At 52.6% G+C, this 27,643-nt stretch overlaps 8 protein-coding genes across 8 annotated transcripts; 5 read left to right on the top strand and 3 right to left on the bottom strand.

Moving 5' to 3' along the window:
* Positions 1 to 1,245: 1,245 nt before the first annotated feature.
* On the top strand, positions 1,246 to 2,436 carry AYO21_08284 (hypothetical protein; the record flags this gene model as incomplete). Its single annotated transcript, XM_022658231.1, has 1 exon — positions 1,246 to 2,436. The coding sequence occupies one exon, from the start codon at positions 1,246 to 1,248 to the stop codon at positions 2,434 to 2,436; it is 1,191 nt and encodes a 396-aa protein (XP_022509504.1).
* Positions 2,437 to 3,687: 1,251 nt separating this feature from the next.
* AYO21_08283 (hypothetical protein) lies at positions 3,688 to 4,530 on the top strand (the record flags this gene model as incomplete). The annotated part of the gene is made up of 1 exon (XM_022658230.1): positions 3,688 to 4,530. The coding sequence occupies one exon, from the start codon at positions 3,688 to 3,690 to the stop codon at positions 4,528 to 4,530; it is 843 nt and encodes a 280-aa protein (XP_022509503.1).
* A 1,987-nt stretch (positions 4,531 to 6,517) lies between these two features.
* Positions 6,518 to 7,912, top strand: AYO21_08282 (hypothetical protein; the record flags this gene model as incomplete). Its single annotated transcript, XM_022658229.1, has 1 exon — positions 6,518 to 7,912. The coding sequence occupies one exon, from the start codon at positions 6,518 to 6,520 to the stop codon at positions 7,910 to 7,912; it is 1,395 nt and encodes a 464-aa protein (XP_022509502.1).
* Positions 7,913 to 8,327: 415 nt separating this feature from the next.
* AYO21_08281 (hypothetical protein) lies at positions 8,328 to 9,628 on the bottom strand (the record flags this gene model as incomplete). The annotated part of the gene is made up of 2 exons (XM_022658228.1): positions 8,328 to 8,899; positions 8,992 to 9,628. 2 exons carry the CDS (start codon positions 9,626 to 9,628, stop codon positions 8,328 to 8,330), a joined length of 1,209 nt encoding a protein of 402 aa, XP_022509501.1.
* A 932-nt stretch (positions 9,629 to 10,560) lies between these two features.
* AYO21_08280 (hypothetical protein) lies at positions 10,561 to 11,697 on the top strand (the record flags this gene model as incomplete). The annotated part of the gene is made up of 1 exon (XM_022658227.1): positions 10,561 to 11,697. One exon carries the CDS (start codon positions 10,561 to 10,563, stop codon positions 11,695 to 11,697), a length of 1,137 nt encoding a protein of 378 aa, XP_022509500.1.
* A 2,961-nt stretch (positions 11,698 to 14,658) lies between these two features.
* Positions 14,659 to 16,683, top strand: AYO21_08279 (hypothetical protein; the record flags this gene model as incomplete). The annotated part of the gene is made up of 4 exons (XM_022658226.1): positions 14,659 to 15,444; positions 15,633 to 16,196; positions 16,256 to 16,365; positions 16,431 to 16,683. The coding sequence occupies 4 exons, from the start codon at positions 14,659 to 14,661 to the stop codon at positions 16,681 to 16,683; spliced, it is 1,713 nt and encodes a 570-aa protein (XP_022509499.1).
* A 4,077-nt stretch (positions 16,684 to 20,760) lies between these two features.
* Positions 20,761 to 21,681, bottom strand: AYO21_08278 (hypothetical protein; the record flags this gene model as incomplete). The annotated part of the gene is made up of 1 exon (XM_022658225.1): positions 20,761 to 21,681. The coding sequence occupies one exon, from the start codon at positions 21,679 to 21,681 to the stop codon at positions 20,761 to 20,763; it is 921 nt and encodes a 306-aa protein (XP_022509498.1).
* A 3,677-nt stretch (positions 21,682 to 25,358) lies between these two features.
* On the bottom strand, positions 25,359 to 27,126 carry AYO21_08277 (hypothetical protein; the record flags this gene model as incomplete). The annotated part of the gene is made up of 3 exons (XM_022658224.1): positions 25,359 to 26,607; positions 26,683 to 26,792; positions 26,848 to 27,126. The coding sequence occupies 3 exons, from the start codon at positions 27,124 to 27,126 to the stop codon at positions 25,359 to 25,361; spliced, it is 1,638 nt and encodes a 545-aa protein (XP_022509497.1).
* Between the last annotated feature and the right edge of the window lie 517 nt (positions 27,127 to 27,643).

Below are 27,643 nucleotides of genomic sequence, written 5' to 3'. Positions count from 1 at the left end.
CAGACAGACTGAATTCCCACTTTTGCATTTTAACGCATTGCTCAACTGGGTAGCAGTCTCTTCTCTGCACCTGTGGGCCTCGTTGTTGTGACTTCATTGCCAAGTCGGATTATCTCACCTCATCGTAACTCAATAGCTTTGATCCTGATAGCCAACAGCCGAAAAGCCGTGAAGCTTCACGGATTAATGTGGAATATGGCACGTCGGCAATATCAGAAGCAGTAGTGAACGGAATCTTGCCGGCCTGAAAAGCTGCGTGAAATATGTTCTCGTTCCTTGTTGTGGGTCGGTTATTGCTGCGACATCCTCTCTCTTTGACCCACCTGAAGCCAACCAGCAAGTCAGTGGGAGCCTGCGATCCTGAGGCTCACTCATGACAGACAAGTTGTGCAGACCACGCACTATTTCACTCCAATACCCACCAGGTGGTGCCGAACTTTGCCAATATGATGGATGACGACCTCAACATGGTTCTCCGTTGGGAGTTTCCAGCTGCTAGTTCTGTAAAGGCATTTATTAGGTTTGCAGGGTGGGGAATCTCTAGTGAGATGAGATGGACTGCAGATGTCCTCTGTGGCCTGAGAAATTGCGCGTGAGAGGGAGTATAACAGCTGAAGGGTTTAACCAGTTCCATCTGATGACAGGCACCGCTTGGTGCAGCAGTTTGGCCCCGGCAAGAGGCGAATTAAGAAGGTACTTTTGCAGCCGGGCAACAGACCAATAATGTGTATGCCTGTCTTACCAATACCGCCAGCGATGCAGACGGCCATGATGATTGTTGGAACCTCTCAAGAGTGCCATGGCTCTGAGCTGACGCTTATCCTGTAAATCCCCATTCTGGAAGAACTTGGCGTCTACATTGGCTTGGATATCTTGTCTTCAACTTGTCATATGTTCAAGCCGCAAAGATATGGATGCTTGCCACGGCGATGATAACTTTTAGATTGAGAAAACATGTTTTGTTAGTGAATGAGGTGGAAAGGAAACAGAGATCAGGGACGCACAGAACGACGGCCTCTTCAGGCTCGGCTGCCAAGACAAAATATGATTGGCTGATGTCTCTCCAGCCGAATTTCCTTTCGCGTTCAACTTTCCGTGGTCTCGTGTCGCAGGAGAAAAAGTCTCTTGCACCATCGATTTCGCTGGCACCCAGCGCTCAATCACCCTCAGGGTTTCTATTCCATCAACCTTGTCGAGAGCACTGCGCAGTCACTCCAGAGTTTACAAAAGGCTCTTTCAGTTCTCATGAAGAGGTCGAGGCTCCTGAGATGGAGCGGCACTGTACTCTCACCTCGAACGAGACCAGAACCTCTTCAATGTCAGTTCCACCTCCATCGACGGTTCCAAGCGACTGCCGCTGCGCCCTCAGAACCCGAAAATGAATCTCTCCATCAGGCCACAGATGGACCGTACCTGTCGGAGGAAGAACTCATGAAGCTACCCTCACCTCCGGTTGCCGCAGCGAAAACGTCTGCCAAACTAGCTGCCTTGCATGCTCGACTTGCCCTACCTTCTCGATTTCCCCTCGAAACTCTGGCACGAACCCTCATTGACGACTCGGCGGATCGCTCTATGCGGTTCAACAACAAAGCATTTGCTCTGCTTGGGAATGATTTGTTGGGTTTCTACACCTCCGAGTACATTATAAGTCAATACCCAAGGTTACCACTCGCCGTCATATACGCGGCCATGTACGCATATCATGGTCCGGCGACGTTGACGCAGATGACCAGAGAATGGGGTGTGGAAGCTGCGGCGGAGCCTGGAGGGGAGGTTGACCCAGGTCTGTTGCAGTTCAAGAGAATGCCGCCGGAACAAGCTCTAGGAGTCGGAGACGGAGCTTCAGGATCAAGCAGCAGCAATAGTGATCCGAGAGCGAAATGGACGCGGAGTTTAAGCGCCAAGTCGGTACACAACGATCAGTTTGGCGAACTGCCAGAACGTCCAATATCGGCCGAGGATTTGGCCTCGAAAGGCGTTACTCTACAACGAGCCAGCACAAACTTTGTGAGAGCGGTGATTGGCGCAGTATACTTGCATGCTGGAAGAGCAGCCGCGAAGAAATTCTACAGTGACCACTTCATGTCTCGACAATTGGACATGTCGAGTCTGTTCCAGTTCAAGAACCCCACCCGAGATTTGAGTCGACTATGTGGAAGAGAAGGATTCCAGGCACCTGTGGCCAAGATTTTGAGTGAAACTGGTCGGAAGAGCAGGACCCCTGTCTTTGTGGTGGGAATATATTCAGGCAGTGACCTGTTAGGAGAAGGTGCAGGGGCCAGCTTGGACGAAGCGAGAACACGAGCAGCTGTCGCAGCGCTCAAGGGTTGGTATCTCTACAGCCCGACCGAATTTCGACTGCCCAGCGAAATGGAAGAGCCCGGAGCCAAACCCTGGAACCCGATTTTGGTAGATGCAGGCGAAGTTGTCGGCTAGTGTCTGCTCGAGGCTTTTTGCTCTTGCGGCCTTTTGTCGTCGAGGCTCAATGTACTTTTATGACAGCTTGAACAAAAATTCTACTGGGACATATGTAAGCATTACCAGGCGCCTGGAGGAGCTATAGTGCGCAAGGCAGCCATTGACGGGGTCGCGCAGACCTATGTACAGGCAAACTGTCACCAAATCTTACTCTCCAAACATCTTTCATTTGACTTTAGCTGTCAGTGATAGTCCTGCAATATGCCGAGGGCTTTTCTTAAGTCGAATTTTAAGGCTCAAGGCGCAGGACGCTGCCGCTAGCTAAAAGGCAGGGAACAATGGGGCCGACTGTTTCGTGTGTGGTGCCTGAGAAGCGGTGAACAGCTTGATGATCGTGTAACTCATGTTCATGGGCTGCGGGAGTTTTGGGAATATTGTGCTGTCTCATCCCTCACGCAGGGACTTGAAAGAACGGGTCGGGACCCGGGTTGTTGTATATACAGGGCTCACCATATCTTCGCGAACAAAACCCCTGGGTACTTGGGATTTGACACATACTACCAGCCAATGAGGAGCACAGCCATTCACGGCTTGGCGGGCTTGGCGACCATCGTGATGACGTCGGCTGGTGGGATGCCTTTTCCTCCTCATTACCAACAGAGGCGAAGGTGAGCGACAATCAAGGGATCCAAAGAGGCTACCTAACACTACTCTCAGGCAATCTCAAGGGACGTCGGCGCTCCCCAGAAAATCGGGCGTCCCGCTCTCTTTGGGGATCAGCCAAAAAAGCGAAAACGACGAGGGAACTTTGAACAACACAAAGTTCTCTGATTCATCGCCCCAGCTTGCGCCACACCCAAACTACAGGAGGGCAGCGCGTCTCCACGAATCATGTTCAGACCTGGACCACAACCACCAGAACCACCGAGGACGGAGTTTCAGGAAGCTGATCAGGGAAAGTTCAGAGGGGTTTGAGTAAGAGGCGAGAATCCAGAACCTTAGTTGGCGCATGACGGGCGCTTGTGACTTGAACAGTTCGAACCCCCCAGCCTCTTCGAACATTCCACGAACCGGTATTTAGCCTCGCTAGGCAGTCATGGCAGTCCTTTCAATACCGTCCAAGGTCCTTTGCCTCTTGTGACGGATCAACATCCGACAACATGTGGTTCCTATTCTTTTTATAAGTCTTCCTACCAACTCCGGCTCTCTTGAACCTGATTTTCCCCATCTTCATCTCTACCGAGAGCACAACTCATAAGCGCCCCCACGATGGCAGCCGCAGAGTATTTTACAGCAAGCCCCAGGCCTCCGCTGGAACAACACAACAATGGGCCCTATGTGCCTCCACAACCTCAGAGAGTACACTCCTCACAGGCTGGGTTCAATTATCAACCAGGTCAAACGAGCCATCTCAGTCCACAGTTTGGTGTTCAACCGCCTTCTCCATATGGTCCACCTCCCCATGCTCCTCCTCCTGCCTACCAATCTATCAATAATGAACCGAAAGTCCACTTCGCTCCATCATCTGTAGGGGCTGGACAGCATCGACCTTCCCTTTCAAGCCAAACAACATACCCTCTCAATCAACCCAACTTCCAAGCCAACCCCGGGCAGCAATTGTCTCCATATCCTCCAGGTCCATACGTACCTCAGGCCTACCAACAGCCTTATGGACTACCTCACAATCGTCCGCAGCACAGACCGTCGCACAATGACCCCTCTGGCTCTGGCTATTCCTCAGATCCTGAGCCCAACAGAAGAAAGCACAAGGAGCGAAGCCGCCGCATATCGGATCACTCGCGATCGACCGCGGCCGACGGGTTTCTCGGTGCCGCTGGTGGCGGGCTGATAGGCGATTTGCTTTTCCCGGGGCTCGGGACCGTGGGCGGCGCATTAGTGGGATGGGTCGGTGGCAAGGACTATGGAAAACACAGAAAATGGCGAGAGGAAAAGAGGGAGCGCGAGCAGGAACGCTGGGAGAAGGAATACCGCAGGAAAAACAGCCACAGTCGTTCGCGAAGTCACAGTCGGGACGTGGATTCGCACGAGCGGGGCCACAGTCATGGTCGTCATGACGGACGGCGGCACAGTCACGAAAGACACAAGGGCTGACTGAGACGGGTTTGCAACACACACGGGCGGGAATTATTCAGGGAGGCAACTCTGGCATTTTTGGGGGTTCTATTCACGATATTATGTGTCATTATAGAAAATGGGATCCAGGTGATGATGGATGACACATCACCGATGAGTTTACGAACCAAGTCGAGTTGTTTGTGACCCCGGGAGATATCGCTACCTCCGAAACGGCTGGACCATTCCGGGGTGGACAAGGATCTTTGGTCAAGGCAGTGAGGAATTCGTTCGTGGTTTGTGGTTTTAGTGATTTTGTGGTCGTGTGATGTGTATGAGGTCTTTGTCATGTTTTCCACGAATCAAACACGGTGCAAGCCCCAGTTGCGATGACCATGCACCCCAGATCCGCCGCAGGTGGCGAATCTGACGATATACTTGACACCTCGTACATATCGTGCGAGCCGCGTATTTGTTGGACTCGATTACCTACGATAACTACAAGTAGATCCCACCCGTGACGTTAACGTCAGGTGGCCGAATCCAGCCTGTTGAGCCTCTCCGTCCATGTGTCCAAGTGCAGTCGATAAGGACAGGTATCGCACTCCGACAAGGTGGAAGTGCATATCTACCTGGGCACCTAGAATTGCCCACGACGTGTCCTCCACAAACAAACCCACATTTTATTCATGGTCCGCATTTTCCCTGCCTGCCTATTGCTCCATGGGAGAAGCTGGCCCTGGTGGAGGCCCCGAACCTTCCCCTCCCTCCTCCCTCCTCCCTCCTCGAATCATCTACACATAGTTCAAAGTGCGCCTTACCTCTTGGCATTTAGGTATCAACCTACTCGTCGAGTCGTACAAGTAGTGTCTCTTTCAGCCTCACGAATCTTTTCTTGTGGACCTCCGTTGACACCGACCCGACGCCCAAGCATGAGTGCATACGGAGTACCTGCTCGTTGTGTCCTACCTTGCGTTAGGGCCAAGGCAATCTTGATGCGCATGGAACCAACTAACCGATCAAGTGCGGTCTTTGCGGTGTGGATATAGCTAGGTAGGTACCAGGTACGGTACTACCTAGGCTACCTTGGTAGGTATGTACTTATACGTACCGAGTAGAGTCTGCCTGGCGTCGTTGTCGACAGCATGTACGAGGACATGTGGGCCATGCATGTTACCTTTTGCATTGAAATGCACTGCCGTCCCCCTTTTCCCGCGGCGGTCCTCGCTGGTAACATCCGAACAAAAGTCTCACAAAAGTTTTGTGTGGGAAAGCTTCCCGCCCTCGTGCGCCAGGCGAAAAGGACCACCACCACCCGCCCGACAAAAAGTCCAAAGTCCCCACGTGGCACATGCGTCTATGACACTGGTATACTCGTAGATTGCTTTTTCGGTGGGTTCGCGAACCTCAAGTTCTTTTCATGTCAGTGCCAGCGTCGAACGCGTCGCAGGGCTGGTGGAGGGAGCATTTTGTTGTACGAGTACGAGGAAGAAAAGAGATGCATGAGTTAGCCTGGATGCCAGAGGGAGTTATGATGTTGGGAGTCCTTCACGACTGGCGTTGGCGAGCCACCTGCGCTCTCACAGCTCTCAGCACTGCACAGAATCACCCAGTTCTGGCAGAGAGTGTTTGGTGCTGAGCTTGTTTGTCGAAGACCCTGGACGTTTCAACGGTTCGTGAAAGCGTCGCCAATCTCTCGACTTGAGCGAGCATCGTGAAATTATATGCAGGACCTCACAAGTGAGGATATTGACGAGGTACATATTGTAGCTTCGTCGACAAACGAGGGTTTCGCAACGAGTGGACGACACGGAAGGTGATGTAAGTCAATTTGCAATGACAAACCACAGCAAGTTTTTGCCAAGGCATTAGTGTCACAGACTTTCCTGGTTCCACAAGGCAACCTGAGAGCCTCTCAACCTGGTGATCGAACGTGTATCCATTCCTTGATGTCAACGCGCTCCCTATCTGCGAATATCTCAGCCTGTCACCCGCTGGCCCTCGTGATTTGCCTCAGTAAATCAAGATGTTGATGCCTCGGAAGCACATGCGTCGTGGCGGAGACACGACCTCAGACCCCAACGATGGTGTTCGGCATAGACGAGGACGACCTATGAAACGAGTAAACCAACTCAAGCCTTCTCGCACAGCTCGAACCCTACGAGCCAACCTTGTCCACGAACAGCTCACCGGAGAGATCAAACCTCGAAAGAAAGTATCCGCTCTCGAATCACTGCCAGTGGAGATCATCGAGCAGATCTTTTTCCATTGCTTGGAGTTGAATCTCCCCAGGGCATCGGTACATCTAGCCAGAGCTCTGTCAAGACCTTCCGTCTATTCTGTACTGGTTCTATTCGCCTTTTTTGAAGCAGATGAAATGAGTTACGTGGAGACTCGCCACTTCTCGCCTGCAACTTTCAGATTGATTGGATTCGACGAACAGCGACGTCTACAGGAAGCCATATTGGTCACCAGATGGTGCACTCCCGAATTTCTCCAGTCTTGCATCCCGGCGCTGAACAGATTGGCCATGGTCCGACACTGGCACCGTGAAAGAGAGCTGCTGACAGCTGCAAGATCTGCAGGGATCCTCTGGACGCGAGGTGGTCAATCTACCCAGCTTCCCGACCTCGATATCCTTCTCCCAGCGATTGACGATAAAATCGGCATGCAAGAGTACTTGAGCTTTGGGTTAGCCATTCCAGACATACATTGGCTTGGGGAAGTGACATATGATAGCATAAATACATCACCATCCCTATTCATCAAGACTACATATCTCTCAGACCTCCCGGTCCGGTCTCAGCCACAACCTAAAGAGGTCTGGCTCGAGCGTTTGATGGAGAGTGTACTCGCAGTACACATCATTCCAGAATACCTCGTCCGCCGAAAAACATGGACGTACAGGGATATCGGACTCCTCCAGCTGTTGCTCCGAGCCCTGGACATCAGAGATAGCAGCCTGCCGGACAACAAGGACTGGGGTCCCATCCGGAGGGGTCCTTCGCCGCAAGCAACATTCGAGGGCATGGCGAATGCCGTCCGAGAGGGTAACAGAATGGCTCTTGAAGTGCTGATCGACGTATATAACTCGATCGTGAAGCATGAATACCCGGACCAACCACTGCCGTTGCGACTGTTCCACCTGGTATGCGAAAGAGGACAAGACCCCACGAAAGGGACAGACCTGCAAGGAAGCATCATTTCCCTCCTGCTGGACAACGCCGCGGAGCAAGTCCCCGCGGATGACGAGATCCTCACGCGCTGGGCTATCCACGTGACGAACCCGGCCGCCACAACAAAGCACCATGACATTACCGTCGCTACTGCAACCAGGTTGCTCCAACACATGGAGGACCAAGGGAGACCGTCGAAAGATTTGGCCGATCATGCCGTTGGTGCTCGAAACGATGGTCGCTGATCCGCAGCCTCATTTACCGAGGAGATCGAGTGTCTCGAACGCACAAGCACTGAAGTGTGATATATCCTAGGTTCAAACCAGGAGACGGCTATTGTTGCTGGTGAATTGCAGAGAGACATTTTACGAAGTATTGTCGGAAATTTCTTCCCAAAATCTCGCTAGCCAGGACATGAGAAAGCTCTTCGATGCTCATTATTTACTACTCAGAGCGGTGTTGAATGCAACTCCCCAAGTGATTTCATACGCAGCAAAGTCGACCGTCAACTTTTGATCTATACTCCGCGTCCGGGACTGTTGAAGCCCAACTCGTTCATGCGGTCCCCGTCAAAAGGCCCCTTTCGACCAGAACGTGATCCTCGACGTCTCGGTCCAAGCAAGTTCTGCCGAGTATCGACAATCTCTTGGATTCTCCCAGTTACGGCTCCCCAGGCCAGATGCGATCCGCAATCCTCCTCACCAACTTCAACTTCTCGACCATATCCGCTCTCTTGACTGCGTTACCGCTCGAATGGCTCGCAAACCCGCACTGCGGACTGACACCACACCTGTTGAGAGCTTCTTTCTCACTCTCCCCCGTACCCTTGCACATCCAGCCGGCAGCCTCTTTGATCCGCTTCACCATCTCTTCCTCGTCCTCCATCTTGGGAAATTTACTTGTCACCACACCCAGAATGACGTTCTTGTTCTTGGGCAGGTGCTGTAGCGGTTCAAAGCCGCCAGCCCGCGGGGTGTCGTATTCCAGGTAATACGTATGCATGTTGAGCTTCTGGAAGAGTAGGGTGGCGATACGGTCGTAGCCACCCTCGGAGAAGTGGCGCGAGTTGACAAAGTTGCCCCGACAGAGGTGGACGCCGACATGCATGTCTGAGGGAATTTGAGAGATGCATGCATTGTACAGGTCGATGTACTTGGCGAGAAGCTCGTCGGTGGAGTAGGTGTTTAGAGGGTCTTTTCCCCAACCAGCGATCATGGCTTCGGAGCAGAAATCTGTACGAGAAAATAAAAGCGTCAATTCATGCTGGAAACGTCTCCACGCCAGTGGTTGACACTACAGAGTGGATTTCAACCTGCCCACTTACAAGCCAAATTGGGATCATCAAACTGCACATTTCTCAATCCATGGTCGTACAAAATTCTCAGTTCCTCTTGGTACGCCTTGGCAATGTCGGCAAAGTACTCATCATCGTTCTTGTACACGTCGGCGGGATACGCTTTACCCTGCTTGTACCTGAGATGATACCAGTTAGGGGCGGCAAGGGTGAGCTTGAGGTTCTTCCACTGGGACTGGGGTACGAGTCCTTTGAGGAAGTCAAATTGGGCGGTGTAGGTGCTGCCCTTGTGCCTGATCTTGCCCGTGCACAACACCGTCTCGCCGGGTTTGTAGCCCTCCTCCGTGAAGGCGGCGATGTCTGGGATATACATACGGAAGAGGTCTGGATCCGGGTGTTCAATCTCGGTCATTCCCTCTAGCCCGGGGAAAAATGATCCCCAGAACATATGTCTTCTGTATTCGCCATCGGTGAGGGCTTGGAACCCCAGCTCGAGCTGTAGCTTCACGATGTCCTTGATGTCGACGTCCTCGATCTCCTGCAGAGCTTCAGCCGACGCCTTCCCGGCCTCCCAGGCATGGCGCGTGTCGAGCAGCTTGTCAGTGCGCAGGAGGGAGCCAAGGTGTTCGGCGCGAAAGGGCGGGTTACGGTGCAGAGGGAAGGACATGGTAGCTGTCAGGTAGGCGTGTTGAACTGTAGTTTCTGGAGATATGGATGAGCGTAGGATCTCGTGGTTCTTGTACTTGACAAGCTGTCCCTCAAACACTACGGCGCAGGAAAACTATCTCTCACTGGACAAGTAGCTTATACGAGCTATTCTGGACAGTGCGGAAGAAGAACTGGCTACGTAAACAAACCTTTTGTACACAAAGCGCCAACAACGACACCCTTACCCCGCGCCTGGGCAAAAAGTTTTCAGGGTTGGTTGTGTGGTTGTGGTAAAGAGTCAGGCAAGAAACATCAGGCCAATCGCTGGGCCTGAGGCGCCTGGAGACGAGTCTGGTACAATTACGGCGTGGAGAATGGTGGTCTGTTGAGATGAGGAGAGGCACAGGCACAGGAGGCAAGTCGTGGCAGTGAAAGAGGGGTAGATTGCAGGGAGGAAATGAGCCTGCGTCCTGCGGGGAAAGTGTGACGACGATGGCGATGGTGGCGTTGGCGAGGAGAATGACAAACACGACTTGGTCAGTGTCTCTCCCTGCTCAGAGTCTCCGCCTATATTTGTCCACCCGGGCCAATCAACACTCCTACTTAAAGGACCCAAGAACTAAAGGCTGCAGGGACATCTCCAAGGTGAGCCCTGTGTCTCAGGTCGGGTCTAGAAGTCTGTCCGAGTTCAACGACGGCAATGAAATGAGACCAAGACGACACCTACACATACTTGTCCACCTTGTGATCATCGATCGTGTTACCGCTGACCATCAGACAGCAGGTAAATGTCATCTTGAGACATCGAGTGAGTCGGCTGTCAGGCTGTCTCACTTGCCCCTGGGAAACGGAACTGTTCCCCGTCATTGATCGCATCTCCGTCCAGTGCACGCGAGCATATCTGACATCTGAACCTTCAAGAGCAGCGAGATCAACGACAACTTAACACAGATGAATTTCCTCCAACACCCCAACGAGATCCTCAGCCGCATCATCTCATTCCTCGACGCCCCCAGCCCCTTTGATGCCGACATCTTGCAGAAACCCAAGTCGGGTCTGATTCCCTTCGAGTCTGAGGCAGGCATCGAGTTGACCAGCATCCCAACATCATTGCACCGCCAGCATGCCCTGAAGAACTTGACATTGACGTGCCGCCTTCTCCGCACCCTTACTCTCCCCGTCCTCTTCAAGCACTCCGTGCTCCATCCGCTACTACTGAGCGACTTTCTCTCCTTCCTCAAGAGGCATAACCTGAACCAATATGTCGTCAGTGTTGTCGCCCACGTGCCAGGCCATTACAACCACATTCATCCAGCCTGGTGGGCACGCTTGCTCAACGAAGTTCCTGCGACCCGCTTCGGTATCGTTGCCGCTCCCGAGATCCTAACCGAGCTGACGGGGATCTGTTCGTGGACCAGCGACGCCTGGGCCTTTGACATGGCCTTCCAAATCCTCCGGCTTGACCAGACTCTAGAAGCCGCCCGGACGCCGATCGACTACGATGATCTTCCGAATTTCCTAGTTGCGCGACCATGGCAAAACATGGTTGTTAACGAAGGGTCCAGCCTGTTGGCGTACACGACCTACGAATTTTTCTTGCGGCGAACGCCGTCTCTGCTAACGGCGCTGCACTCCAACAACTCGGCTGCTGGAGATGCGCTGTTCAACAACCTATTGAGTTTCGACTTCATATCCATCTTCCCCTTCTACAACCACGTAGACGAAGTGCTCAAAAGTGTGCGCAAGATGCGACGGCTCCGGCGGCTGTTCGTCAAGCTGTGTCCAGAGCCGCACAGCACGGTGTTCCGCGACGAGATCGAGCTGGCGGGCGGCGCGATAGACATTCATGATCCGTGGAACGAATGCGAGACGTCGTGGTCGCTGATTGCACACAGTGTGGTGTTCCTCACCACCGAAGGCCAACTGTCCGAGTTGCAGATGGACGATGTCAAGGTGGAGGGCATACGGCAAAGGCTGGAGCAGAATGTCAGTTCCCTGCTACAGGAGCGCTGGCGATATGAAGACCCGAGATCTGGAATTTGGCGACGGATAAAAGATCCCGGTGCCACTACAACGGGGATAGCGTAGAGCAACCCAGAGACAAGGTGTCGGCACTCACTCTCGTTCTCATGAGTTTTCTTTGACATGGTTTGTCCTCTTAAGCGATGTCCTCTTACGCGAGAAAGATGCGTGGGCACATGAATGATGTTAGCGATCAGGCGCACAAGGCATTGGGCTATTCTGCACGAGCACCGCACATGGTATTACCGCAAATCTGGATCTGGATCTAGATTCGACCTTTTCAAGATCTGCAATTTGGACACTTTGTGGACAAGCGTTTGGCATGACATGGGATATTTTGAGATAATATGAGATAATACGACATAGCTTAGCAAACATAATACTATGTTGATCACCCCCAACAAAGTAGAAGGGCTCTCTCGAATACCTCGCCGCTTCTCTTTGGCGTCTCGATCTCAATGGCTACATTTCAGTTTGTCGCTTAACTCAATGAACCCTGGCGAGGAGAGGAGGAAAAGTGATCGACAAAAGGCGGAAGAGACAACAATGCCTCGACTCCCTTCGTTTACGCGTTTTATCCCTGATCCCCCTTCAAACATCCTGTGCGGCTTTTGCACAAACAAACAAAAAGGGAGGTAGGCTGGGTAAGAACGCCAACCTGGATCTTTCATCCGCCCGGAACAATCTTCCAGGCCCCCTTACACCGCCGCGCGACCATCAATAATATTCCCACAACCAGAGGAGCGGACAAACTTCACCACCTCCGCACACAGGCGGGCCAAGGACCTGCTTGGAAATTAACATGGGTCCTGCAGGCCAGAGAGGAACTAAGGGCACCTTTCCTGATTACCTCCTAGGTAGGCACCAGGTTAGATGTTTTTCTCGTTTGGTCTCGATTCCAGCCCTTAAACGAGCGGTCTCGTCCAATCTTATTTTACTTGCCTACCCAGTTTGGTAAGTTGAGAGGTGTAGGGGACAAACATGTCGCGGACACCATAACAGTGGTTTGCAGGTCGTAGTTGGAACAAATACGACATGGGCAATATCGCGGCCAAAAAAGTTGTTCAATCTGTCCATCGCGATCGCAGAATCACCGAGGTCTTCTACCCTCATTAGCTCCTCTATCTATCTGCTCGTATTCACTTCAGCCACGTAGGTATGTAGCAGGACATTCATGCACACCAAGCAAGCCTCATGAAATTTCCACGTTATCACGAGAAAGAATACGCGATAGAAATGCCGATGTACTTCGAGGGAAAAGAGCGAGAATTCTCCCGCGAAGAGAAACCCTTCAGAGGAAAAGAGACCATAGAAACCCCATTCCCTTCCTTTGGTGTAAGTCAATCGACTTGAGACGAATCCTGTCGTTCCCCAAACAACCGGATCATTTTATTCCAATTTCTTGGCGGGCAAGCTAGAAAAGACATCAAGGGTTGAGGGAAACTTTTCCTTGTGGATTCCTTTTCCTTTTTCTCGAGGAGTCCCTGCGGCGGGGAGGGAGGGTCTTGTGTTTGTGACAAGCGATGTTGATCGCTGCTAATACTGGCAATCCGGCAAAGGGTTATGGGTCGGGTCTCCTTCTCTACAGGGTCCCAGCCTCGATCTTCAACCCCCCTTTCGGAGGACAGGGTAACCACACATCCTCGCCCGCAACCGAGAAACATACGTCATTATACAGAACCAGACAAGGGGGTAGAGGCACAAGGGCCTCTGGAAGGCATGTTTCGTATACGAGTGCGTGTTCATGGTGGTGTACGAGGTATTTGTAGGGGGTTGTGTTGGGGTTGGTGTGTCATGTGGATCCCCTGGAACTTTATTCCGGGCAGTCGATCGGCACCCAGATTCCATGTGGATGGTGATCCCTCCAAACTACCCGGTGCATGCCGGTGATAGGCCCGGGTGGAGAGGGGGAGACCCAGAGTAAAGCACTAGGCAGGGCGCTAGTTCGGAGCTAATGACGTCCTTACCGTCATCCAGCGTACGCCATCCCTGCGCATTTTCGCACCTGCCCACCTGTTGCTCAGCTGCTGCAGTACCAAGGTGTAGAAATCATTGGCGTGGTTGATCGATCGTCCTCGATTGCCCACCACCCTGACCTCCATGTTGTGTTTCACAGCCTAACACAGACAGCGCTCGGGACCTAGCGCACGCACACCTCCCGGAGGAAGGGGACAAACTAATCCCTTGGTCGCCTTCGATTACCATCCATTCTACGAGTTACTGTCTCTACCTTGCTCTCTGTCCTTTAACCTCCATCTTTTAAACTTCAAGAGCTCTGCACTGGATATGGTCGCTAGTTGCTTTCCATAAGGCGCCGCCATTGGGGATGGCCCCTCGGGGTCAAAACCCACACCCATGCCCCTAAAGTAGGTCAGGTCAGCACAAAGTTACTGTGGGCGAGCCCCACAACTCTTCACTTGCTCAACGTCTGGACCAATCACTTTTGTCTGGATGTAGATTTCCAGGTCACCTGACTCGGACCTGACTCCCACAGGGTCCTCCACTCGGCTCTTCTGCACGCTATTGGACTACCAGACCCTGCGCCCTAAGGACCACTCGACTGGGCTGCGGTTTGCTAGCTAATTACTACTGCTGGCAACCTCGAATAGCCATTTTATCACCTTTTTTCGCCGCTGCTGCAGCAGTACTCGATTCAACTCGTACTAAGCCCAGAATGAGAAGCCCGATCGCAGGGGGAACCAGAAAGTTGGCCCAAGACAAACAGTCCCTCGTCATTGTTTTCCTCTCGCCTTCTTTTCTCTTTCCCTGTCTCTCTCTTCTCGTTTAAAATGTATTCATCTGAAATACTATCCTTGCCCGCACATCAAGACTGACAACCCTCCAATTACCCAATTGGCTTTGCACGCCATCCTGCTAACAACTCAACCCGCGTCGAAAAGCAAACCGGAAGGAACGGACTCAATTACATAACCCTCGGCGCTGCGCTATGGGGACAGATAGGTGCACATAGAAAACAACGGTGCAATCACCCTGGAAGCGTGAGAAACAGAGACAGAGGCATAGCAAATGCCTTCGCCACCCAGTGCGCGGCCCATCAAGCCGGCGAAAGAGTCTCTCTCCAAACCTCCGCGGAAGAAACCATCCAGTGCTCGTATCTCTGCCGCCTGCGAAGCTTGCAAGAAACGAAAAACGAAATGTACAGGCGGGCCGGCACCCTGCCAGTTGTGTGAAACCCTTGGTACCGAGTGTGTGATCGACCTGTCGCTGGATATGAGACGCAGGGCTGCTTTTCAGCGCACCTTGGACGAGTCGAGGACTTATCAGGATGCCTTGAACAGCTTACTCGATGGCATCCGCGAGGGTCCCTCGCCCCGCCTCGAAGCAATATTCGAGCTTATCCGCAGCGGCGCGTCAAATCAGGAAATCACCAACAACCTATATCATTACGCGCACCGGAACGAAGACGAAGATGGCGACGACATCATGTCATCCCACATAGAAGGGTCTGAATCCCTGGTGGATGCCAGAAAAAGTCCCGCTGATACCTCGAGCTTGGGATCGCTCACCTCAGAATCAGCAAAGGGCAAATCCCCCGACGCTTCCATGTCAATCGCTAGTTTACTGACCTCACTCAAGCATGCATCCCCTCTAGAAGGCGAGGCCATTTTGCGTCAGTTTCTGGCACTGCGCTCCGACGAAAGGGTGGGCTTGTCCCTTGGCTCGTTAGAGGGAAAGAGTTCCTGGGAGGGAATGGATTCTAGCATAAGTCCACCTGGTGTTGATGAACGTGCCGCGTGGCACCCAGTACTGCACTTACGATCGCAAAGTGCTCGGTTGGAGGAGCGCCCACATGTGAGTGCCTGCACCACTTTCGTGGAGTCGCCACGAAATCGTTCATGCTGCCTGAAGCCCGCGATCCCGCAAGTGAGACAGACCATCACACGACTCATAAATGCCTAGACCTAGCGAAGCCCTGCCGTCCTGCCTGCGTGCTTTTGCCCTTGATGAGAATGCACTAATGCCTGAAATCCCACCTTTAGTTGGCACCGGGCCCTCGACGATTATCCCAAGGAGGGTTCAAGAGAGAGCCAACCGATACAGTCGCCTCAGAATCGCCGTCACCACCGACTAGCTTATCGAGACAGTCATCCAAATACCCCCGAATCGCCACCGACATGGCCAGCGGCAGCGCGCTGCCGCTGACCGCCTCGCCTGCAACGCCCTACTTTGAACTGGTCACGAATTTTCCCACTGCGCAACCGAGATTGAACGAATGGGATTTGTGTGTGGCGCAGGAAGATCAGGTCACCAGGCTCAGGATCCCTAGACACCTCGTCCTTCCACTGGTGGTCCCCGACGACTCGCCGATGAGCCGCACCTACACAGACTATGTGAACGGGGCGCGGCGCATGCTTGAAAGTGGTGTCCCGGTGTCCGATGTCCTGGGCACTACAGAGAAGGTGGCTGTCGATTTGTTCTTCCGCCCCCGTCGAGCGACGGACAAATTCGACTGTGCGTCGTGGGCATGCGAAGTCTCGCGAAGTTTTGACAACGACATCTTTGTCCGTCTGGCTTCGGCCTATTTGCTTACACACATGATGCGAGTGAGTTGGAAAGGTTCAGAATTACATCCCAGTTCACAAACTGACAAGAATTTCCATAGTGGCTGCTGGTCCCTACGCTGGAACATTACCAGAAACTCCCGGACATGATGAAACCGACACCGGCACAATGCATGGTTCCGCACATCGGCGCGATCGAAACAATACCATTGTAGGTAGGCTCTCTTTCTTGTGGCACTATCGTTTTTGCAGAGAAAATGCTAATATGAACCCCAGACCCCCGGTCCGAGATGCCGCAATCCACAAACTGCGGGACTGGCTCACGCCTCTGATCCAGGCGGAATGGGGTGTTAACTGGTCTCACACTCTCGACTCGGCTGTTGAGCAGGACGCATTGACGGGGGCCACCGTCTTGACCCAGAGATTCATCGACCATGTGGTCATTTACGATCACTGGAGTGTTGGAAGTCGCTTCTTGAAGAGCTTTCCCGAGGTGGCAGGCAGAATCCGGATTCACGAATTGGAATAACACACCATGACGGGGATTCTGGGAATTTTGGAGTTGCTTGTTGTCCACATTGTCCACGTACAAGTACAAGTGCATGCTGGTGGTGGTCGCCGAGAGCAAAGAGCCGCGTGTGCTCTTTCTTGCAAGTCGCCACCCGCCACGTGGCAGACGTGGTACTGGTAGTCAACCTCGGACTCGAGATCGTCGATTTGATTACCTGCCTTGTACAAAATGACAGCGACTCGAATCTGAGCAGCATCGAGTCGAGTCCAGTCGAGTCGAGGCGTGCTAAGTTGTCGAACAAAACCAAGCCCGGAACTTATATCCAGTCCAGTCGGGGATGCTTGCTGCCGAACCCGGTTTTCCCTCCCCAAGACACAGGCGGACCGAGCTGGAAAGTGTCAGGGCTATACAGACGGAGGGACTGTCCGTGGGGGACATGACACGGCCAACGGTTGGACCAGGGAGAAAACGGCGAGGGAGCCAGGCTAGGCCAGCCCAGTCCAGGTCAGGCCAGCCCTGCCTAGCCCTGTAACGGGAATGTTATACTAGGTATACTCGTACTAGGGAAGGGATGGAATGGATAGAACTTGCCGGGTTCAAACAAACAGGCGAAAAGCCAAGGCAACAGCGATGGGAGGTCTGCGGCTTACCCCAGATCCAAGGACCAGTATGATTACGAGAACAGGAATCTTTGATGAGAGTATCATGCGATTGAAGCGATGGTCATGAGACACACGAGAGTCCCCTTTACGTCAAGGCCTTTGAGGGGGAAGGGGGCACCATTTCCTGGATCGGAGACTGGACTGGACTGGCTGGACTTGATCGGACTCTTGAGGAATTGTCTTGGTATTCAAAACAGTTGAATGATGGATGAGATGATGCGACGATAGGATGACGGGACGATGGGATGACAGCATGATCGAGGACGAAACATGATGGACTGATGGTTTTCTTTCTTTCTGCAGAGACCAAAGAGATCCAACGAAAGAGAGACGAAAGTGGAGCCTTAATCCCTCATGACTCTTGACTCTGGACGAGATACGAGTCCCCATCCATGATGGTGAACAAGCAACGACAAACCTGAGACAAGAGATACAAAGAACTCGTCCTTGTCCTCGTACAGGCAGGAAAACACGAGGGCATGAGGCGTAGTTGATTGATGATCATCTGACCTGCCGAAGCCCAAGTCGAAGCCGGGCTGGCACGGCCGGGTCGGGGTGGTCGGGTCGGGTCACCTGACCTAATCTGTATTCCTCTGATGAGGCCACGAGTCATCAGAGTACAAGGCTAGACTCCCTTTTACTTGTACAAGTGCTTGTACATACCCTGTATCCGGACAGAGGACGTCCTCAGTGTCTCAGTCCAACCTGGCTTCTCAATTCGTCCTAGCTCATCCTTCTTTCTTTGGCCTTTACTTGGTCTTTGCTTTTGCTTATACTCGTGTCGCCCATACCGAAGTGGCCGAGCCCCCGAGTCATTTATCGTGATTTCATTGGTTCTGCGCCACAGACAGAGCGGGCTGGCTCTTTACGGGTAAGGGTTTGAGGGGTTTTCAGTCGGTGGTGGCGAGTAAAGTGGCGAGGGTATCGGAGGACGCGAGAAGAAGAAAAGAAAATATGAAGGGGTTAACAAGGGAAAGAAGAAAAGAAAAAGGACAAAAAGGGCGAAAAGAGGTGGGATGAGAGAGAACGAAAGAAAGCAATGGGAAATGAGTGAGTGAGCACTTGCGATTGAGGGTAGGATAAGAGTAACAGTAACTGTACCACAGAGGTGATGGGAAGCATGAGCACTTTGCTGCACAATGTACCTCGTACCCGCAGGGAGATGATAGAGGGACGCGGCACCAGGAGAGGAGTACGACTACAACACCAAGAGCCAGACAACAGGCACCCACGCAGCTCCAACAACAGCTGTAGTTGACGACTCGCTCGAGGGAGTGTCGAGCTGCTCGTGTCCAAGTCCCTCACACATGTACAAGTAGGCGATACGGGGTCAGGTACCTCGTACTCTGTAGAAAGGTGTAATGCGAGCGAGTCCCGAGTCCTCGGTACCGCGGCCCCCTCGGAAGGTTTCGAGGCGTCAGCAGTTGCCGCGAGTGCCGCGCACGAGTCCTTGTACATACAAGTAGGAAGCACTGCTGCCTGGACCACTACTGGTTGGTACACTACTCGGTAACTCGTAGGATGGGCTGACGCCTTGTTTGAACCTAGGCACATGCCTGGCTAGCCTAGGTACAAGCACTTAGTAGGTATACGAGGTTTAAGTCATACCGAGTGCTCGCAGCCACTAGGTAGCCACCTACTTAGCGACTATGAGTACGAGGTATGTAGTCACCACTGTATGTCACCAGGTACAGGTAGCCTCGTATTGAGTGCGAGGACCATAAAGTATAATTCACAGTGGCGACCTGTAAACAAGAATTACTACTCTAGGTACGCAGGTAGCGCCACTCGTGGCTCACTACTCTTGGCTTCTCCATCCCCGCCGCTTCGAGAGGCTTTGTTCTTGCTCTGCCTTGTGCGTGGCCTTGGCTTTTCCTTAACCTCCCGTGCTTTCCCCCCCCCCCCCCTTCCCGGAAGGTACGCCTGGCCTTGCACGGCTGAACTCACTGAACTTTAGTTAACTTAGTTACTCATCCCAGTCATTCGCCACGACGTCGATGACTTGTAAGGTTAGGTTTTAGTGACAACTGTACTTGCCTAAAACTGCTACGCGTACTCGTGGGGACCAAACGGTCTGGGGGCGGGAAGGACCATTTCTGCCTTGTCGAGCAGACACATGTAGCTACAAAGTATACATCGACTCGGTACATCGAGGTACCTCGTATCTGGCTGTCTCGGGCTGTCTGCCTATCCTACTTGCTTACCTAGCTCGGCTTTCTACTTGTCCTTGTCCATGCTAGCACATTAGTTGCCTAGGTACCTACTGGTACTTGGACTACGAGGTCCTTTGGTGTCCACCGGCCTACCTGTACCTGCGCCTTTATCTGTCCTCGTACTCGACACCAGGCCATAACCACGGCTATCCGGTTACCTACAAGTCCTTGTAGCGAGTGACTTAGCGACTCACTCACTCACAGAAGGGGCATGGCACAGAGGGCATGGAAGAGTACCTGCAAGGCACACTACACTACCGAGTACACTACCGAGTTGCGAGTACTGAGTACACTGCTTATGTTCGTATACCTCTAGGTCTCGGTATCTCCGGGTACCTCCGGGCCTCTGGGTCTGGCGTGCCCGGTGCCCGAACTGTGCCTGACTGCCTGAATGCCTGGCTCCCTGTCCCGGCACCTCATCGACCGAGACTTTGTTATGCATTGCATCGACGAGATCGAGATGACAATGACGACGACGACGACGACGATAACGTCGACATCGACTTCGACTTGGACCATCGCCATCGCGGGAACAGAGACGAGAATACTCCCTGTGTGTTACGAGCCTACCTCTGTCATATACATACACCCGTATGCAGAGGAACCGTGTCTCTCAGACTAAATCTCACTCTCACTCGCGGTTTAATTTCAAAATCGGTTCACTTGCAAATTAAATCAGATCAGCTAATTGTCATTGTTTCCTCTACCATTCTCAAACCAGGAGAGAGGGTAGAGAACAAAGTACCTAGGTATGTATCTATCTATCTCAGATAGCCTCGCCAAGCCACGACGAGTCGACCGCCGTGACGTTCTAACAAGAATATTAGGAGGAGTAGTGAATGGCAGTGGCAATAATGGTGGCAATGTCGTAGTAGTAGAGAGGGTCATGGTGCAAAAGTACAATCAAAGAAACTTGCGTGGTGCGCGTACGCGTGCGCATGCATGTTGCGTGTGCGTAATACGTATGAGCCTGCGTGGCGATGGTATCGTGGTATCTTGCAAAGACAAAAATGACGGAGCAGCGACGATATTGTTCCCGCCCTAACCTCTTACTCCTCCTTTCCCATAGAAATCCTTCCCTGTGTCATGTGTGTGTATGAGAGTGTCTGCGTGACTGTGTGTGAGTAATAGTGTCGTAATGTATTATTCCTTATTCCCTTTGCAGGTTCACCAACGCCGGCTCGACCGAACAAGAAACCTCCCGGGCAATTAGGTACGCTTCAGCCGACGCCACTGCCAGGCATCCGGCTCTGCATGTGGTAGATCGCCTGCGGTGGCAAACTGCGTAGCAGATTCTGGAGGCGATGGATCTCGGCAGCCTGGCGGCGGATAAAATCCTCTTTCTGTCGCAGCTCATCCCTGAGATGTTGGATCAACTGGCTCTCGGCGCTTCCGACAATGTTGTCAATAGGAGTGGGTGCAACCTCGCTGCCCACTTGTAGATGTTGTTGCTGCTGATGCTGCTGAGGCTGTACTTGCAGCCCCTGCACCGACCCTAGCATGTCTGTAGCCGCCGAGATCCTCCGTCGCTTGACTGCGGGCTCTTGGACCATGGTCGAGCTCGACACCGTGCCCACAACAGGCTGCGAGGCCGCGTCGCCTGGGCCGTGATCGGACAACTCTTCCAAGTGTCGGCGCCGTTTGTGCTCCTCGAGGTTTTCCTTCCTGGTGAAGCCGGTGCCCGAGCTCCGGTTACAGTTGGGAAACGGACAGAACAGCGGCTGCTTGGTCGACAGGTGCATTTTGTGAACTTCCCTTTGGTGCCTCAGGAGCCCGCCCGAGTAGGTAAATCCGGGATTGAGTTCGCAGCCGGCCTCTCGACACTTGTAAGGCCTCTCGTGTCTGTCCATGTGCTTGTTCCATTCGCAGACGCGTTTGAATGTTTGGTTTTTGCCACGACAGTTAATGTGGTCGCATACCATCTGGCCTTGCTCGTTGCGGGGGGGTGACCTGGTGCGACGGAAGGCTCCCTGAATCTTGACGGATGTGACGGATGTTTCCGGCAGCGAAGAGATCATCTCCTCTGCCATGATGGTGATGTGCGCTTTCTTCTGGTCCGGCGTGGATGTGGATATCGATGTGTATGTCGTTGTATCGTAGTCGCTTGGAGGCGAGACTGGATAGTTATCTCTCATAATCATGATGATCGGTGGTTGGATGGGAGATGTGAGATGGTAATGCTGAAGCTGATGCCGATGAGAGTGAAAGTGATAGTGATGGTGATGCTGAGCTGGACACTGGGCGCGATGACAGTTCAAGCGAGCGACATGGCAGAAAGTACCTTGAATCGCCTGGAGATATAGTGTGGAAGATGGCTTGACAACACGCTCTGTTGCCTGCAAGGCTGTGCAACATGATGATTCGAAAATCAGGTATGCCTCACCAGGTTAAGTATCTGACCTTTTGGAAATAGTAGACGCGCGAACGCGAGCTTGTCCCAGGACCGTGGCTTCCAGTAGCAAATCATGCGCCACACTGCGGCGAGATCATAGCGACCAAGAGGGGGGGTGTGTGGAGGGGGGAGGGGAGTGTTGGCGCAACCTGCATTTTATAGCACTAAGGTTCCATCAACCCATACAAGTTACAAGTACAGCTGACCTGCATGCCTGACGAGAACTGTCGTGGGAGCCTGGAACCAGGGTTGTGTGTCGAGCATCTGAAGACCAACTCCCAACCGGGGAGGGGGGATGACGATGTCTCCATATTTGGCTAATCCACATGACTATTACGAGTCGCCGTCGCGGTTCCAAGAAGGAATCCTCTTGTCCCCCAAGTGATGAGTCATTTCATTGGGCAGCTCCTTGGGGGCAAAGGAATGGCTCACGATTGTTCAAAAATGGCCATGGCACGGATGGACAAAAGGCAAAAAAAAAGAAAGAGAAGTAGTAGTTGGCCATGAGGGAGCAAAAGTTCCCCGACTCACCGTGCAGGCATTTACCGTCTGGCGTTTCCTAAACATCCGTCCCTCCCTCTCCCCCCAAAAGTTCCACGCCTCGCTAACAACAGGCCACCATCACCTCCTCTCGCTCGCTTCTCTTCTCCTCCTTTCTCAGACACTCAAACAGACCACATCCACCCAGATTTGCCACGAAAAATAAAGGTCGGGACATACCGAGGTCTGGCAAACCAGAGGCAAACAAACCATCTGCTGTTGCGACGCCTTGGCAAGGCGATTGGTGGGTGAGCGGTGGTGGTGCGACATAACCATGGCAGCACGGTACCTCCAAACCTGAGGAGATTTGGGTTCGAGGGGGAGAAGAGGCTGGAGGCTGGATGCTTCCACCAATCGCACGAAAAAAGGAAAATCAAGCTAAATTTGAGAGGTGTATTCGTAACCATAATGAAGTATGGCTGATTCGCCCCAGATGAAGGAATCCAGATCTTACTCAGGACGAACAAAGTGACGGCACCAACGGAACTCCCTCTTTCTCCGTCTCTCTCTTCCTCTCGAAAAGCTCCGTTCCAAGCAAAGCTCAGCTTATGTACGAAATCGGGGCCAACGAGGCACAGCCCTGCTGATCCGCTCGCCGAAAGGAAGGCTGTCAGCCCGGCCCCTGTACAAGTACGGAACATATAAAGACTACCGCATGACCCCCAAAGAGACCAGCCCCCGGTCGGTCATAGCGAACGGCCGCACACCCCCTCATCTTCTCATCGAGGCCGTCAAGGGACCCAAAGAAATGTCAGCGGACTCGATCAAGTAGTCAAAAGAGTTTGGGCGGTTGCACATGAAACAAAAAGTTGGAACGACGTTGCGATATCCTCCTATCCGATCATGCACCTAAGAGCAACACCCCGGTCTGACGTTACGGCTTTTCAGCACCCGCCGATGAATGATGCGTGTTTTAGTTGCAGGTTTGGCAAAAACGCCACCATGATGTGGCTGATCGCTTCGGCTTGCGCGGCTAAAATCGAGCATTTGTCTTGAACTCTTGAGTTTTTTGGTCTGCGAGGTACATGATTTATTTCCAAGCACCACGTGTGATTTGGAATACCCCAAGCAAGATGCGTGGACAATACGGACAATATTCCTCTCTCAAAGTTTACTTGATAACGTCACAAATGTCGTGTGAGACAAGTGACCAGACGACTAAATATAGCCGTCGCTCCCTCCGCGCTGTCCCCATTGCCTTCCTCCCCTACAATACGTAATGCGACTGGCGGAGATCCGGTTGGTGGCTAATAGACTAAATCCAATTGTTCTCCTCCAAAGCCTTTTCGCCATCTCACTTACTCGCAGTGATCTAATGTGTACACGGCTTCTCCGTGGTCAACTAGTCTCGCAGCAACGCAGCAACAAGCCCGTGCCCAAGTAACCTGAGAGAAGACGAACCTTGTCGGACCACCAAACGACCGGTATCCCGTGTGGCTTCAATCTGATGCCTCATTTTTATCCCTTCCGAAACCAACATGTGTGGCAGTTTGATAGACGCTGAAAGATCCCTCAAGTCGTGGCTGATAGATCGCGATTAGCATGCTGCGTGTAGACAGGAGGCCATGCAGGACATGCAAGAAGAGATGCAGCTAGCTATACATGTAAGGTACAGGGTGTTGGGGATTTTCGATTTACCCTTTGGTGTGTCCTGCGTCGCAGCATCTGCACCTCATTCATTGCCTCGAGGTGCGACAAATGATACTGGAGAAGCAGTGGGTGATTCTACGCATCCAGGATGGCGAAAGACATGTGGGCTTCTCGCTGACGTGTTGGACCATCGACACCTTGTTCATTGATGCAATACGCAAACTGGCACGACCTTGAGATGGGCATCTCTGGCTTAACCTGTCGTTCATCCTCAGTGGCGCAGTCCGAGGAGCAACACTTCCACCAGGCGGAGCGTCCATTCGGACCACATTTCCAAAGTAGGAATTATCCGCTTGTCTGAGCCTTTCCTATCACACTGTGCCACGCTGGACTTCTCGGCTCCCATTCGGTTGAGGGCAGTGAAACCCAATGAGAAGCAAATTCAACTTGGGATACCCCTGAGTCTTCGACAAGCGAGTGGCTGCTCTAATCTCCTGCCTTGGTTTGCTTAGCCGATCACTTCTTGACACATGTAAGGGCAAGGCAGCAAATCCTCCATCGAACCAATAACTTGTGTTACACAAGCCGTCGGTCAGCCGGTAACCAATTGGAGTAGGGAACCCAATGCTTGCAACAGGCGAATCACCGACCTGCATGAAATCCGCGCTGCCAGTGCATGACTCGAAAGTCTGGTCGACAGCTCGGCCTTTGCAAGAGGGCTTTGTGATATTACCGGTTAAGTACGGCGTCTGTCATCGTCACCGAGAACTAAGGAACAGTGATGCCACTCGGTCTGCCGTGGCTATGGCTGCATGTCGAGACCCAAGTCGGGCACGAGACATAAAGTACCGGACAGAATCCTATAGTCTTTGGTCCCGTACGACTATATCAGCATCAGAATTACGTGTCGATGACGACGGAGATCGGGGAAAAGTGCCCAAGACTTTTCGTGCGCATACGTGGATCCAGTTCGTCACGATAAGGAAATAAGGTACCGTAGACGAGATGCAGTTGTGCCTGTCCGCGTGGCTTATCTGTATTTGAATCCAGACCAGTGTTTCGAAATCATCGTCTGTCAGTCACTCCTTAGAATGAAGCGTAAACACGCACTGACTGTCATTGCGCAAGTGTCTGGGGGCGCTGGAGTGCGTCCATATGAGGCAGTAATATTTGTATTTCGGGCGTGTGTCAGAAAGAAATGAGCCGCCAATGAACAAGACAAACGTTCGTTCCAAAAAGCCCGACTACCAACCGAGACACACTAGACCAAAAGTCATAGCACCCTTCACAGCTCCTTCATACGTGAGTGAGGACTTGCTGGACTCGAGGATACACATGCACGAGCCGCTCCCAGAACTCGGGATGATCTGTCATGGCAACTTGGGGATCCCAAGCCATTGCCACAAAGATGGTGTCGACTCCCGATCCAACCGGGGTCGTAAAAGTCTGGCATATCTGCAGACCGATGAGGAACGCAAATGCCATGATGACGGGGGTGAAAGTGCGCCCGTCGTTGTATGCCGGATGGGTGTATTCCAGGTATAGGTAAGCCAGCAGTGCCGAGACGTATGCCACGAAGATGCTTCCCATAGTCAGGACAGGGCCCACTAGGCAGTCGTTGACCAGGGCATCAATGCCACGATCTTTCATCATTGTCCACGTATCTTTGGCTGCCGGGATGTATGCCTTGCCGTATAGTGCGATGTGAGAGAATGCGTACCGGTTGATGAATTGGACAAGCCAGTCTAAAAGGCTGATGAAGCAGCCAAGAATGCAGAACATGATGGTTCCAATGATGTTACCGTCTGCGGCTTCATGCTGTTGGGCAATACTGCAGGCTTGTCGGAGCATGTTGATCAGTGCAACGATCAGACTACCAAATGAGATGGAGCCAAAAGAGTACGTCGTTGCCCGCCTCAGAGCTCCGGCGGTTGCGCCCCGAGGAATACCACCTGGCTTGCCGGCGCAGAAATACCACGAACCGTAGACGCCGGCAATGGTTGTGTGAATAGTGTTCTTGAGCCATTCTGTGATCCAGTAAGCCGCAAAGGTCACAAAAACCACGAGCCCGATAACCTTCCCGCTCGAGCAGCCTGCAGCCGGACATGACGGATTGGCTGAACTGCCAGTATTGCCCGGCATGTAGGATGTGTAAATCGCAACCAGAGTGACAGAGAACCATGCTGCGAATGCAACACTAGCGATGCCACCAATAAAGCTGACCAAGAATACGTGTACTCGCTTCATTCTTGCAATGTCCATTGTCTGTTGTAGCATCACCACGGCGAAAGGAATGCGCGGGATCCAGCTGATGAAGCAAATGACGGCAAAGGCAGCAAAGATGGCAAAAACAATGCCTGCACCCCACAGATGTCGATACAGGTAGTAAACAGCAGTGCCAATTGCCAAGGCACAGTTGAGGATACCGGTCAGCCAGACGAATTGTTTTGTGAAGGCGCGAGCAGCGAGGAAGTAGGCCCAGGAGAAGACGAGTCCAACGCACAGGATAAAGGCGAAGAGCACAATGGTATTAGTGTCTAGGGAACTGCAAAAAGCCGTCAGTATATGGACAGAGAGTGGCACCTTCAACCAGATCTCTCAGAAGACGACAACAGCTTACAAGTCGTTTGACGATCCATAAATCCCTCCTCCATTGAAACTCTGGTATTTAGAGTAGCGGTACAGAGTGAGTCCCGAAACGGCGACAAATCCGCAGAAGGTTGCGATGAGCTATAGCTTGTGAGCCTTGGGTTTCCGTAGCAGCATAGAGTATTGGAGTGCTCACTAGTAATCCCGCCCAGACATCGTGAAATTTAGGTTTGGGGATCTTGAACGTCTGCTGAAAGGTCTGTTTGTCATCTTGAGGAGGGATGAAGTTGTCGCCGTAAGTGGGAGGTGCAACGCCATACTTGGGTTCTTGCGGTTGGTATGGTTGCTGAGGCGGCGGATAATGCTGAGGCGGCGCATTATTGGGAGGAGGATATTGCTGATAGTTCTGCTGTTGATATGGACTGCCGCCCATGGTCTGATTGTAGTAATCAGCGGCTTGTCCTTGGTGTGCCATGATTGCGACGCGTTTTTGACACTCTTGTCAACTTGGACTGGGCGGCAACGCGCTCAGCGTAGCACTCAGTGTAGCACTCAGCACAGGCGCGCGACTTGCTTCTGGTGATACGAAGCACGAAGATCAATGCGCAACGATGAATAGAGGATGGGAATGGAGATGAAAATACCGACGAGAGCCAAACCCAGAAGTGAAAGGAGGGATGAAACCGATGAATGAGAAGTAGTGTGTACTCGTATGATGACGATGTTTGTGTCTATTGGCACCCGTAGCACATGTACCTACTGGAACAATTTGTGTTTTCAGCTTGGAAGGGTTGGCGAGGCGCAAGCTCGTGCAGCCCACTAGGCAGAAGAAAGCGGGCTATTGGATGCTGGCACCTGGCATCTGGGAACCCATTTCGCTAGCGACGCCATCGGATGAGCTTAAATCTGGTCGCTTGGGGCGTCCATCCAGTTAAAGTCCGTCGGTGATCCGCCCAGAGGAGCACCACCAGCCACAGCTTCTCGGAGATTAA

The sequence above is a fragment of the Fonsecaea monophora genome (genome assembly GCF_001642475.1).
Source record: "Fonsecaea monophora strain CBS 269.37 chromosome Unknown Scaff70, whole genome shotgun sequence".
NCBI classification, from domain to species: Eukaryota; Fungi; Ascomycota; class Eurotiomycetes; order Chaetothyriales; family Herpotrichiellaceae; genus Fonsecaea; species Fonsecaea monophora.
This window is presented reverse-complemented; position numbering and strand designations above follow the sequence as displayed.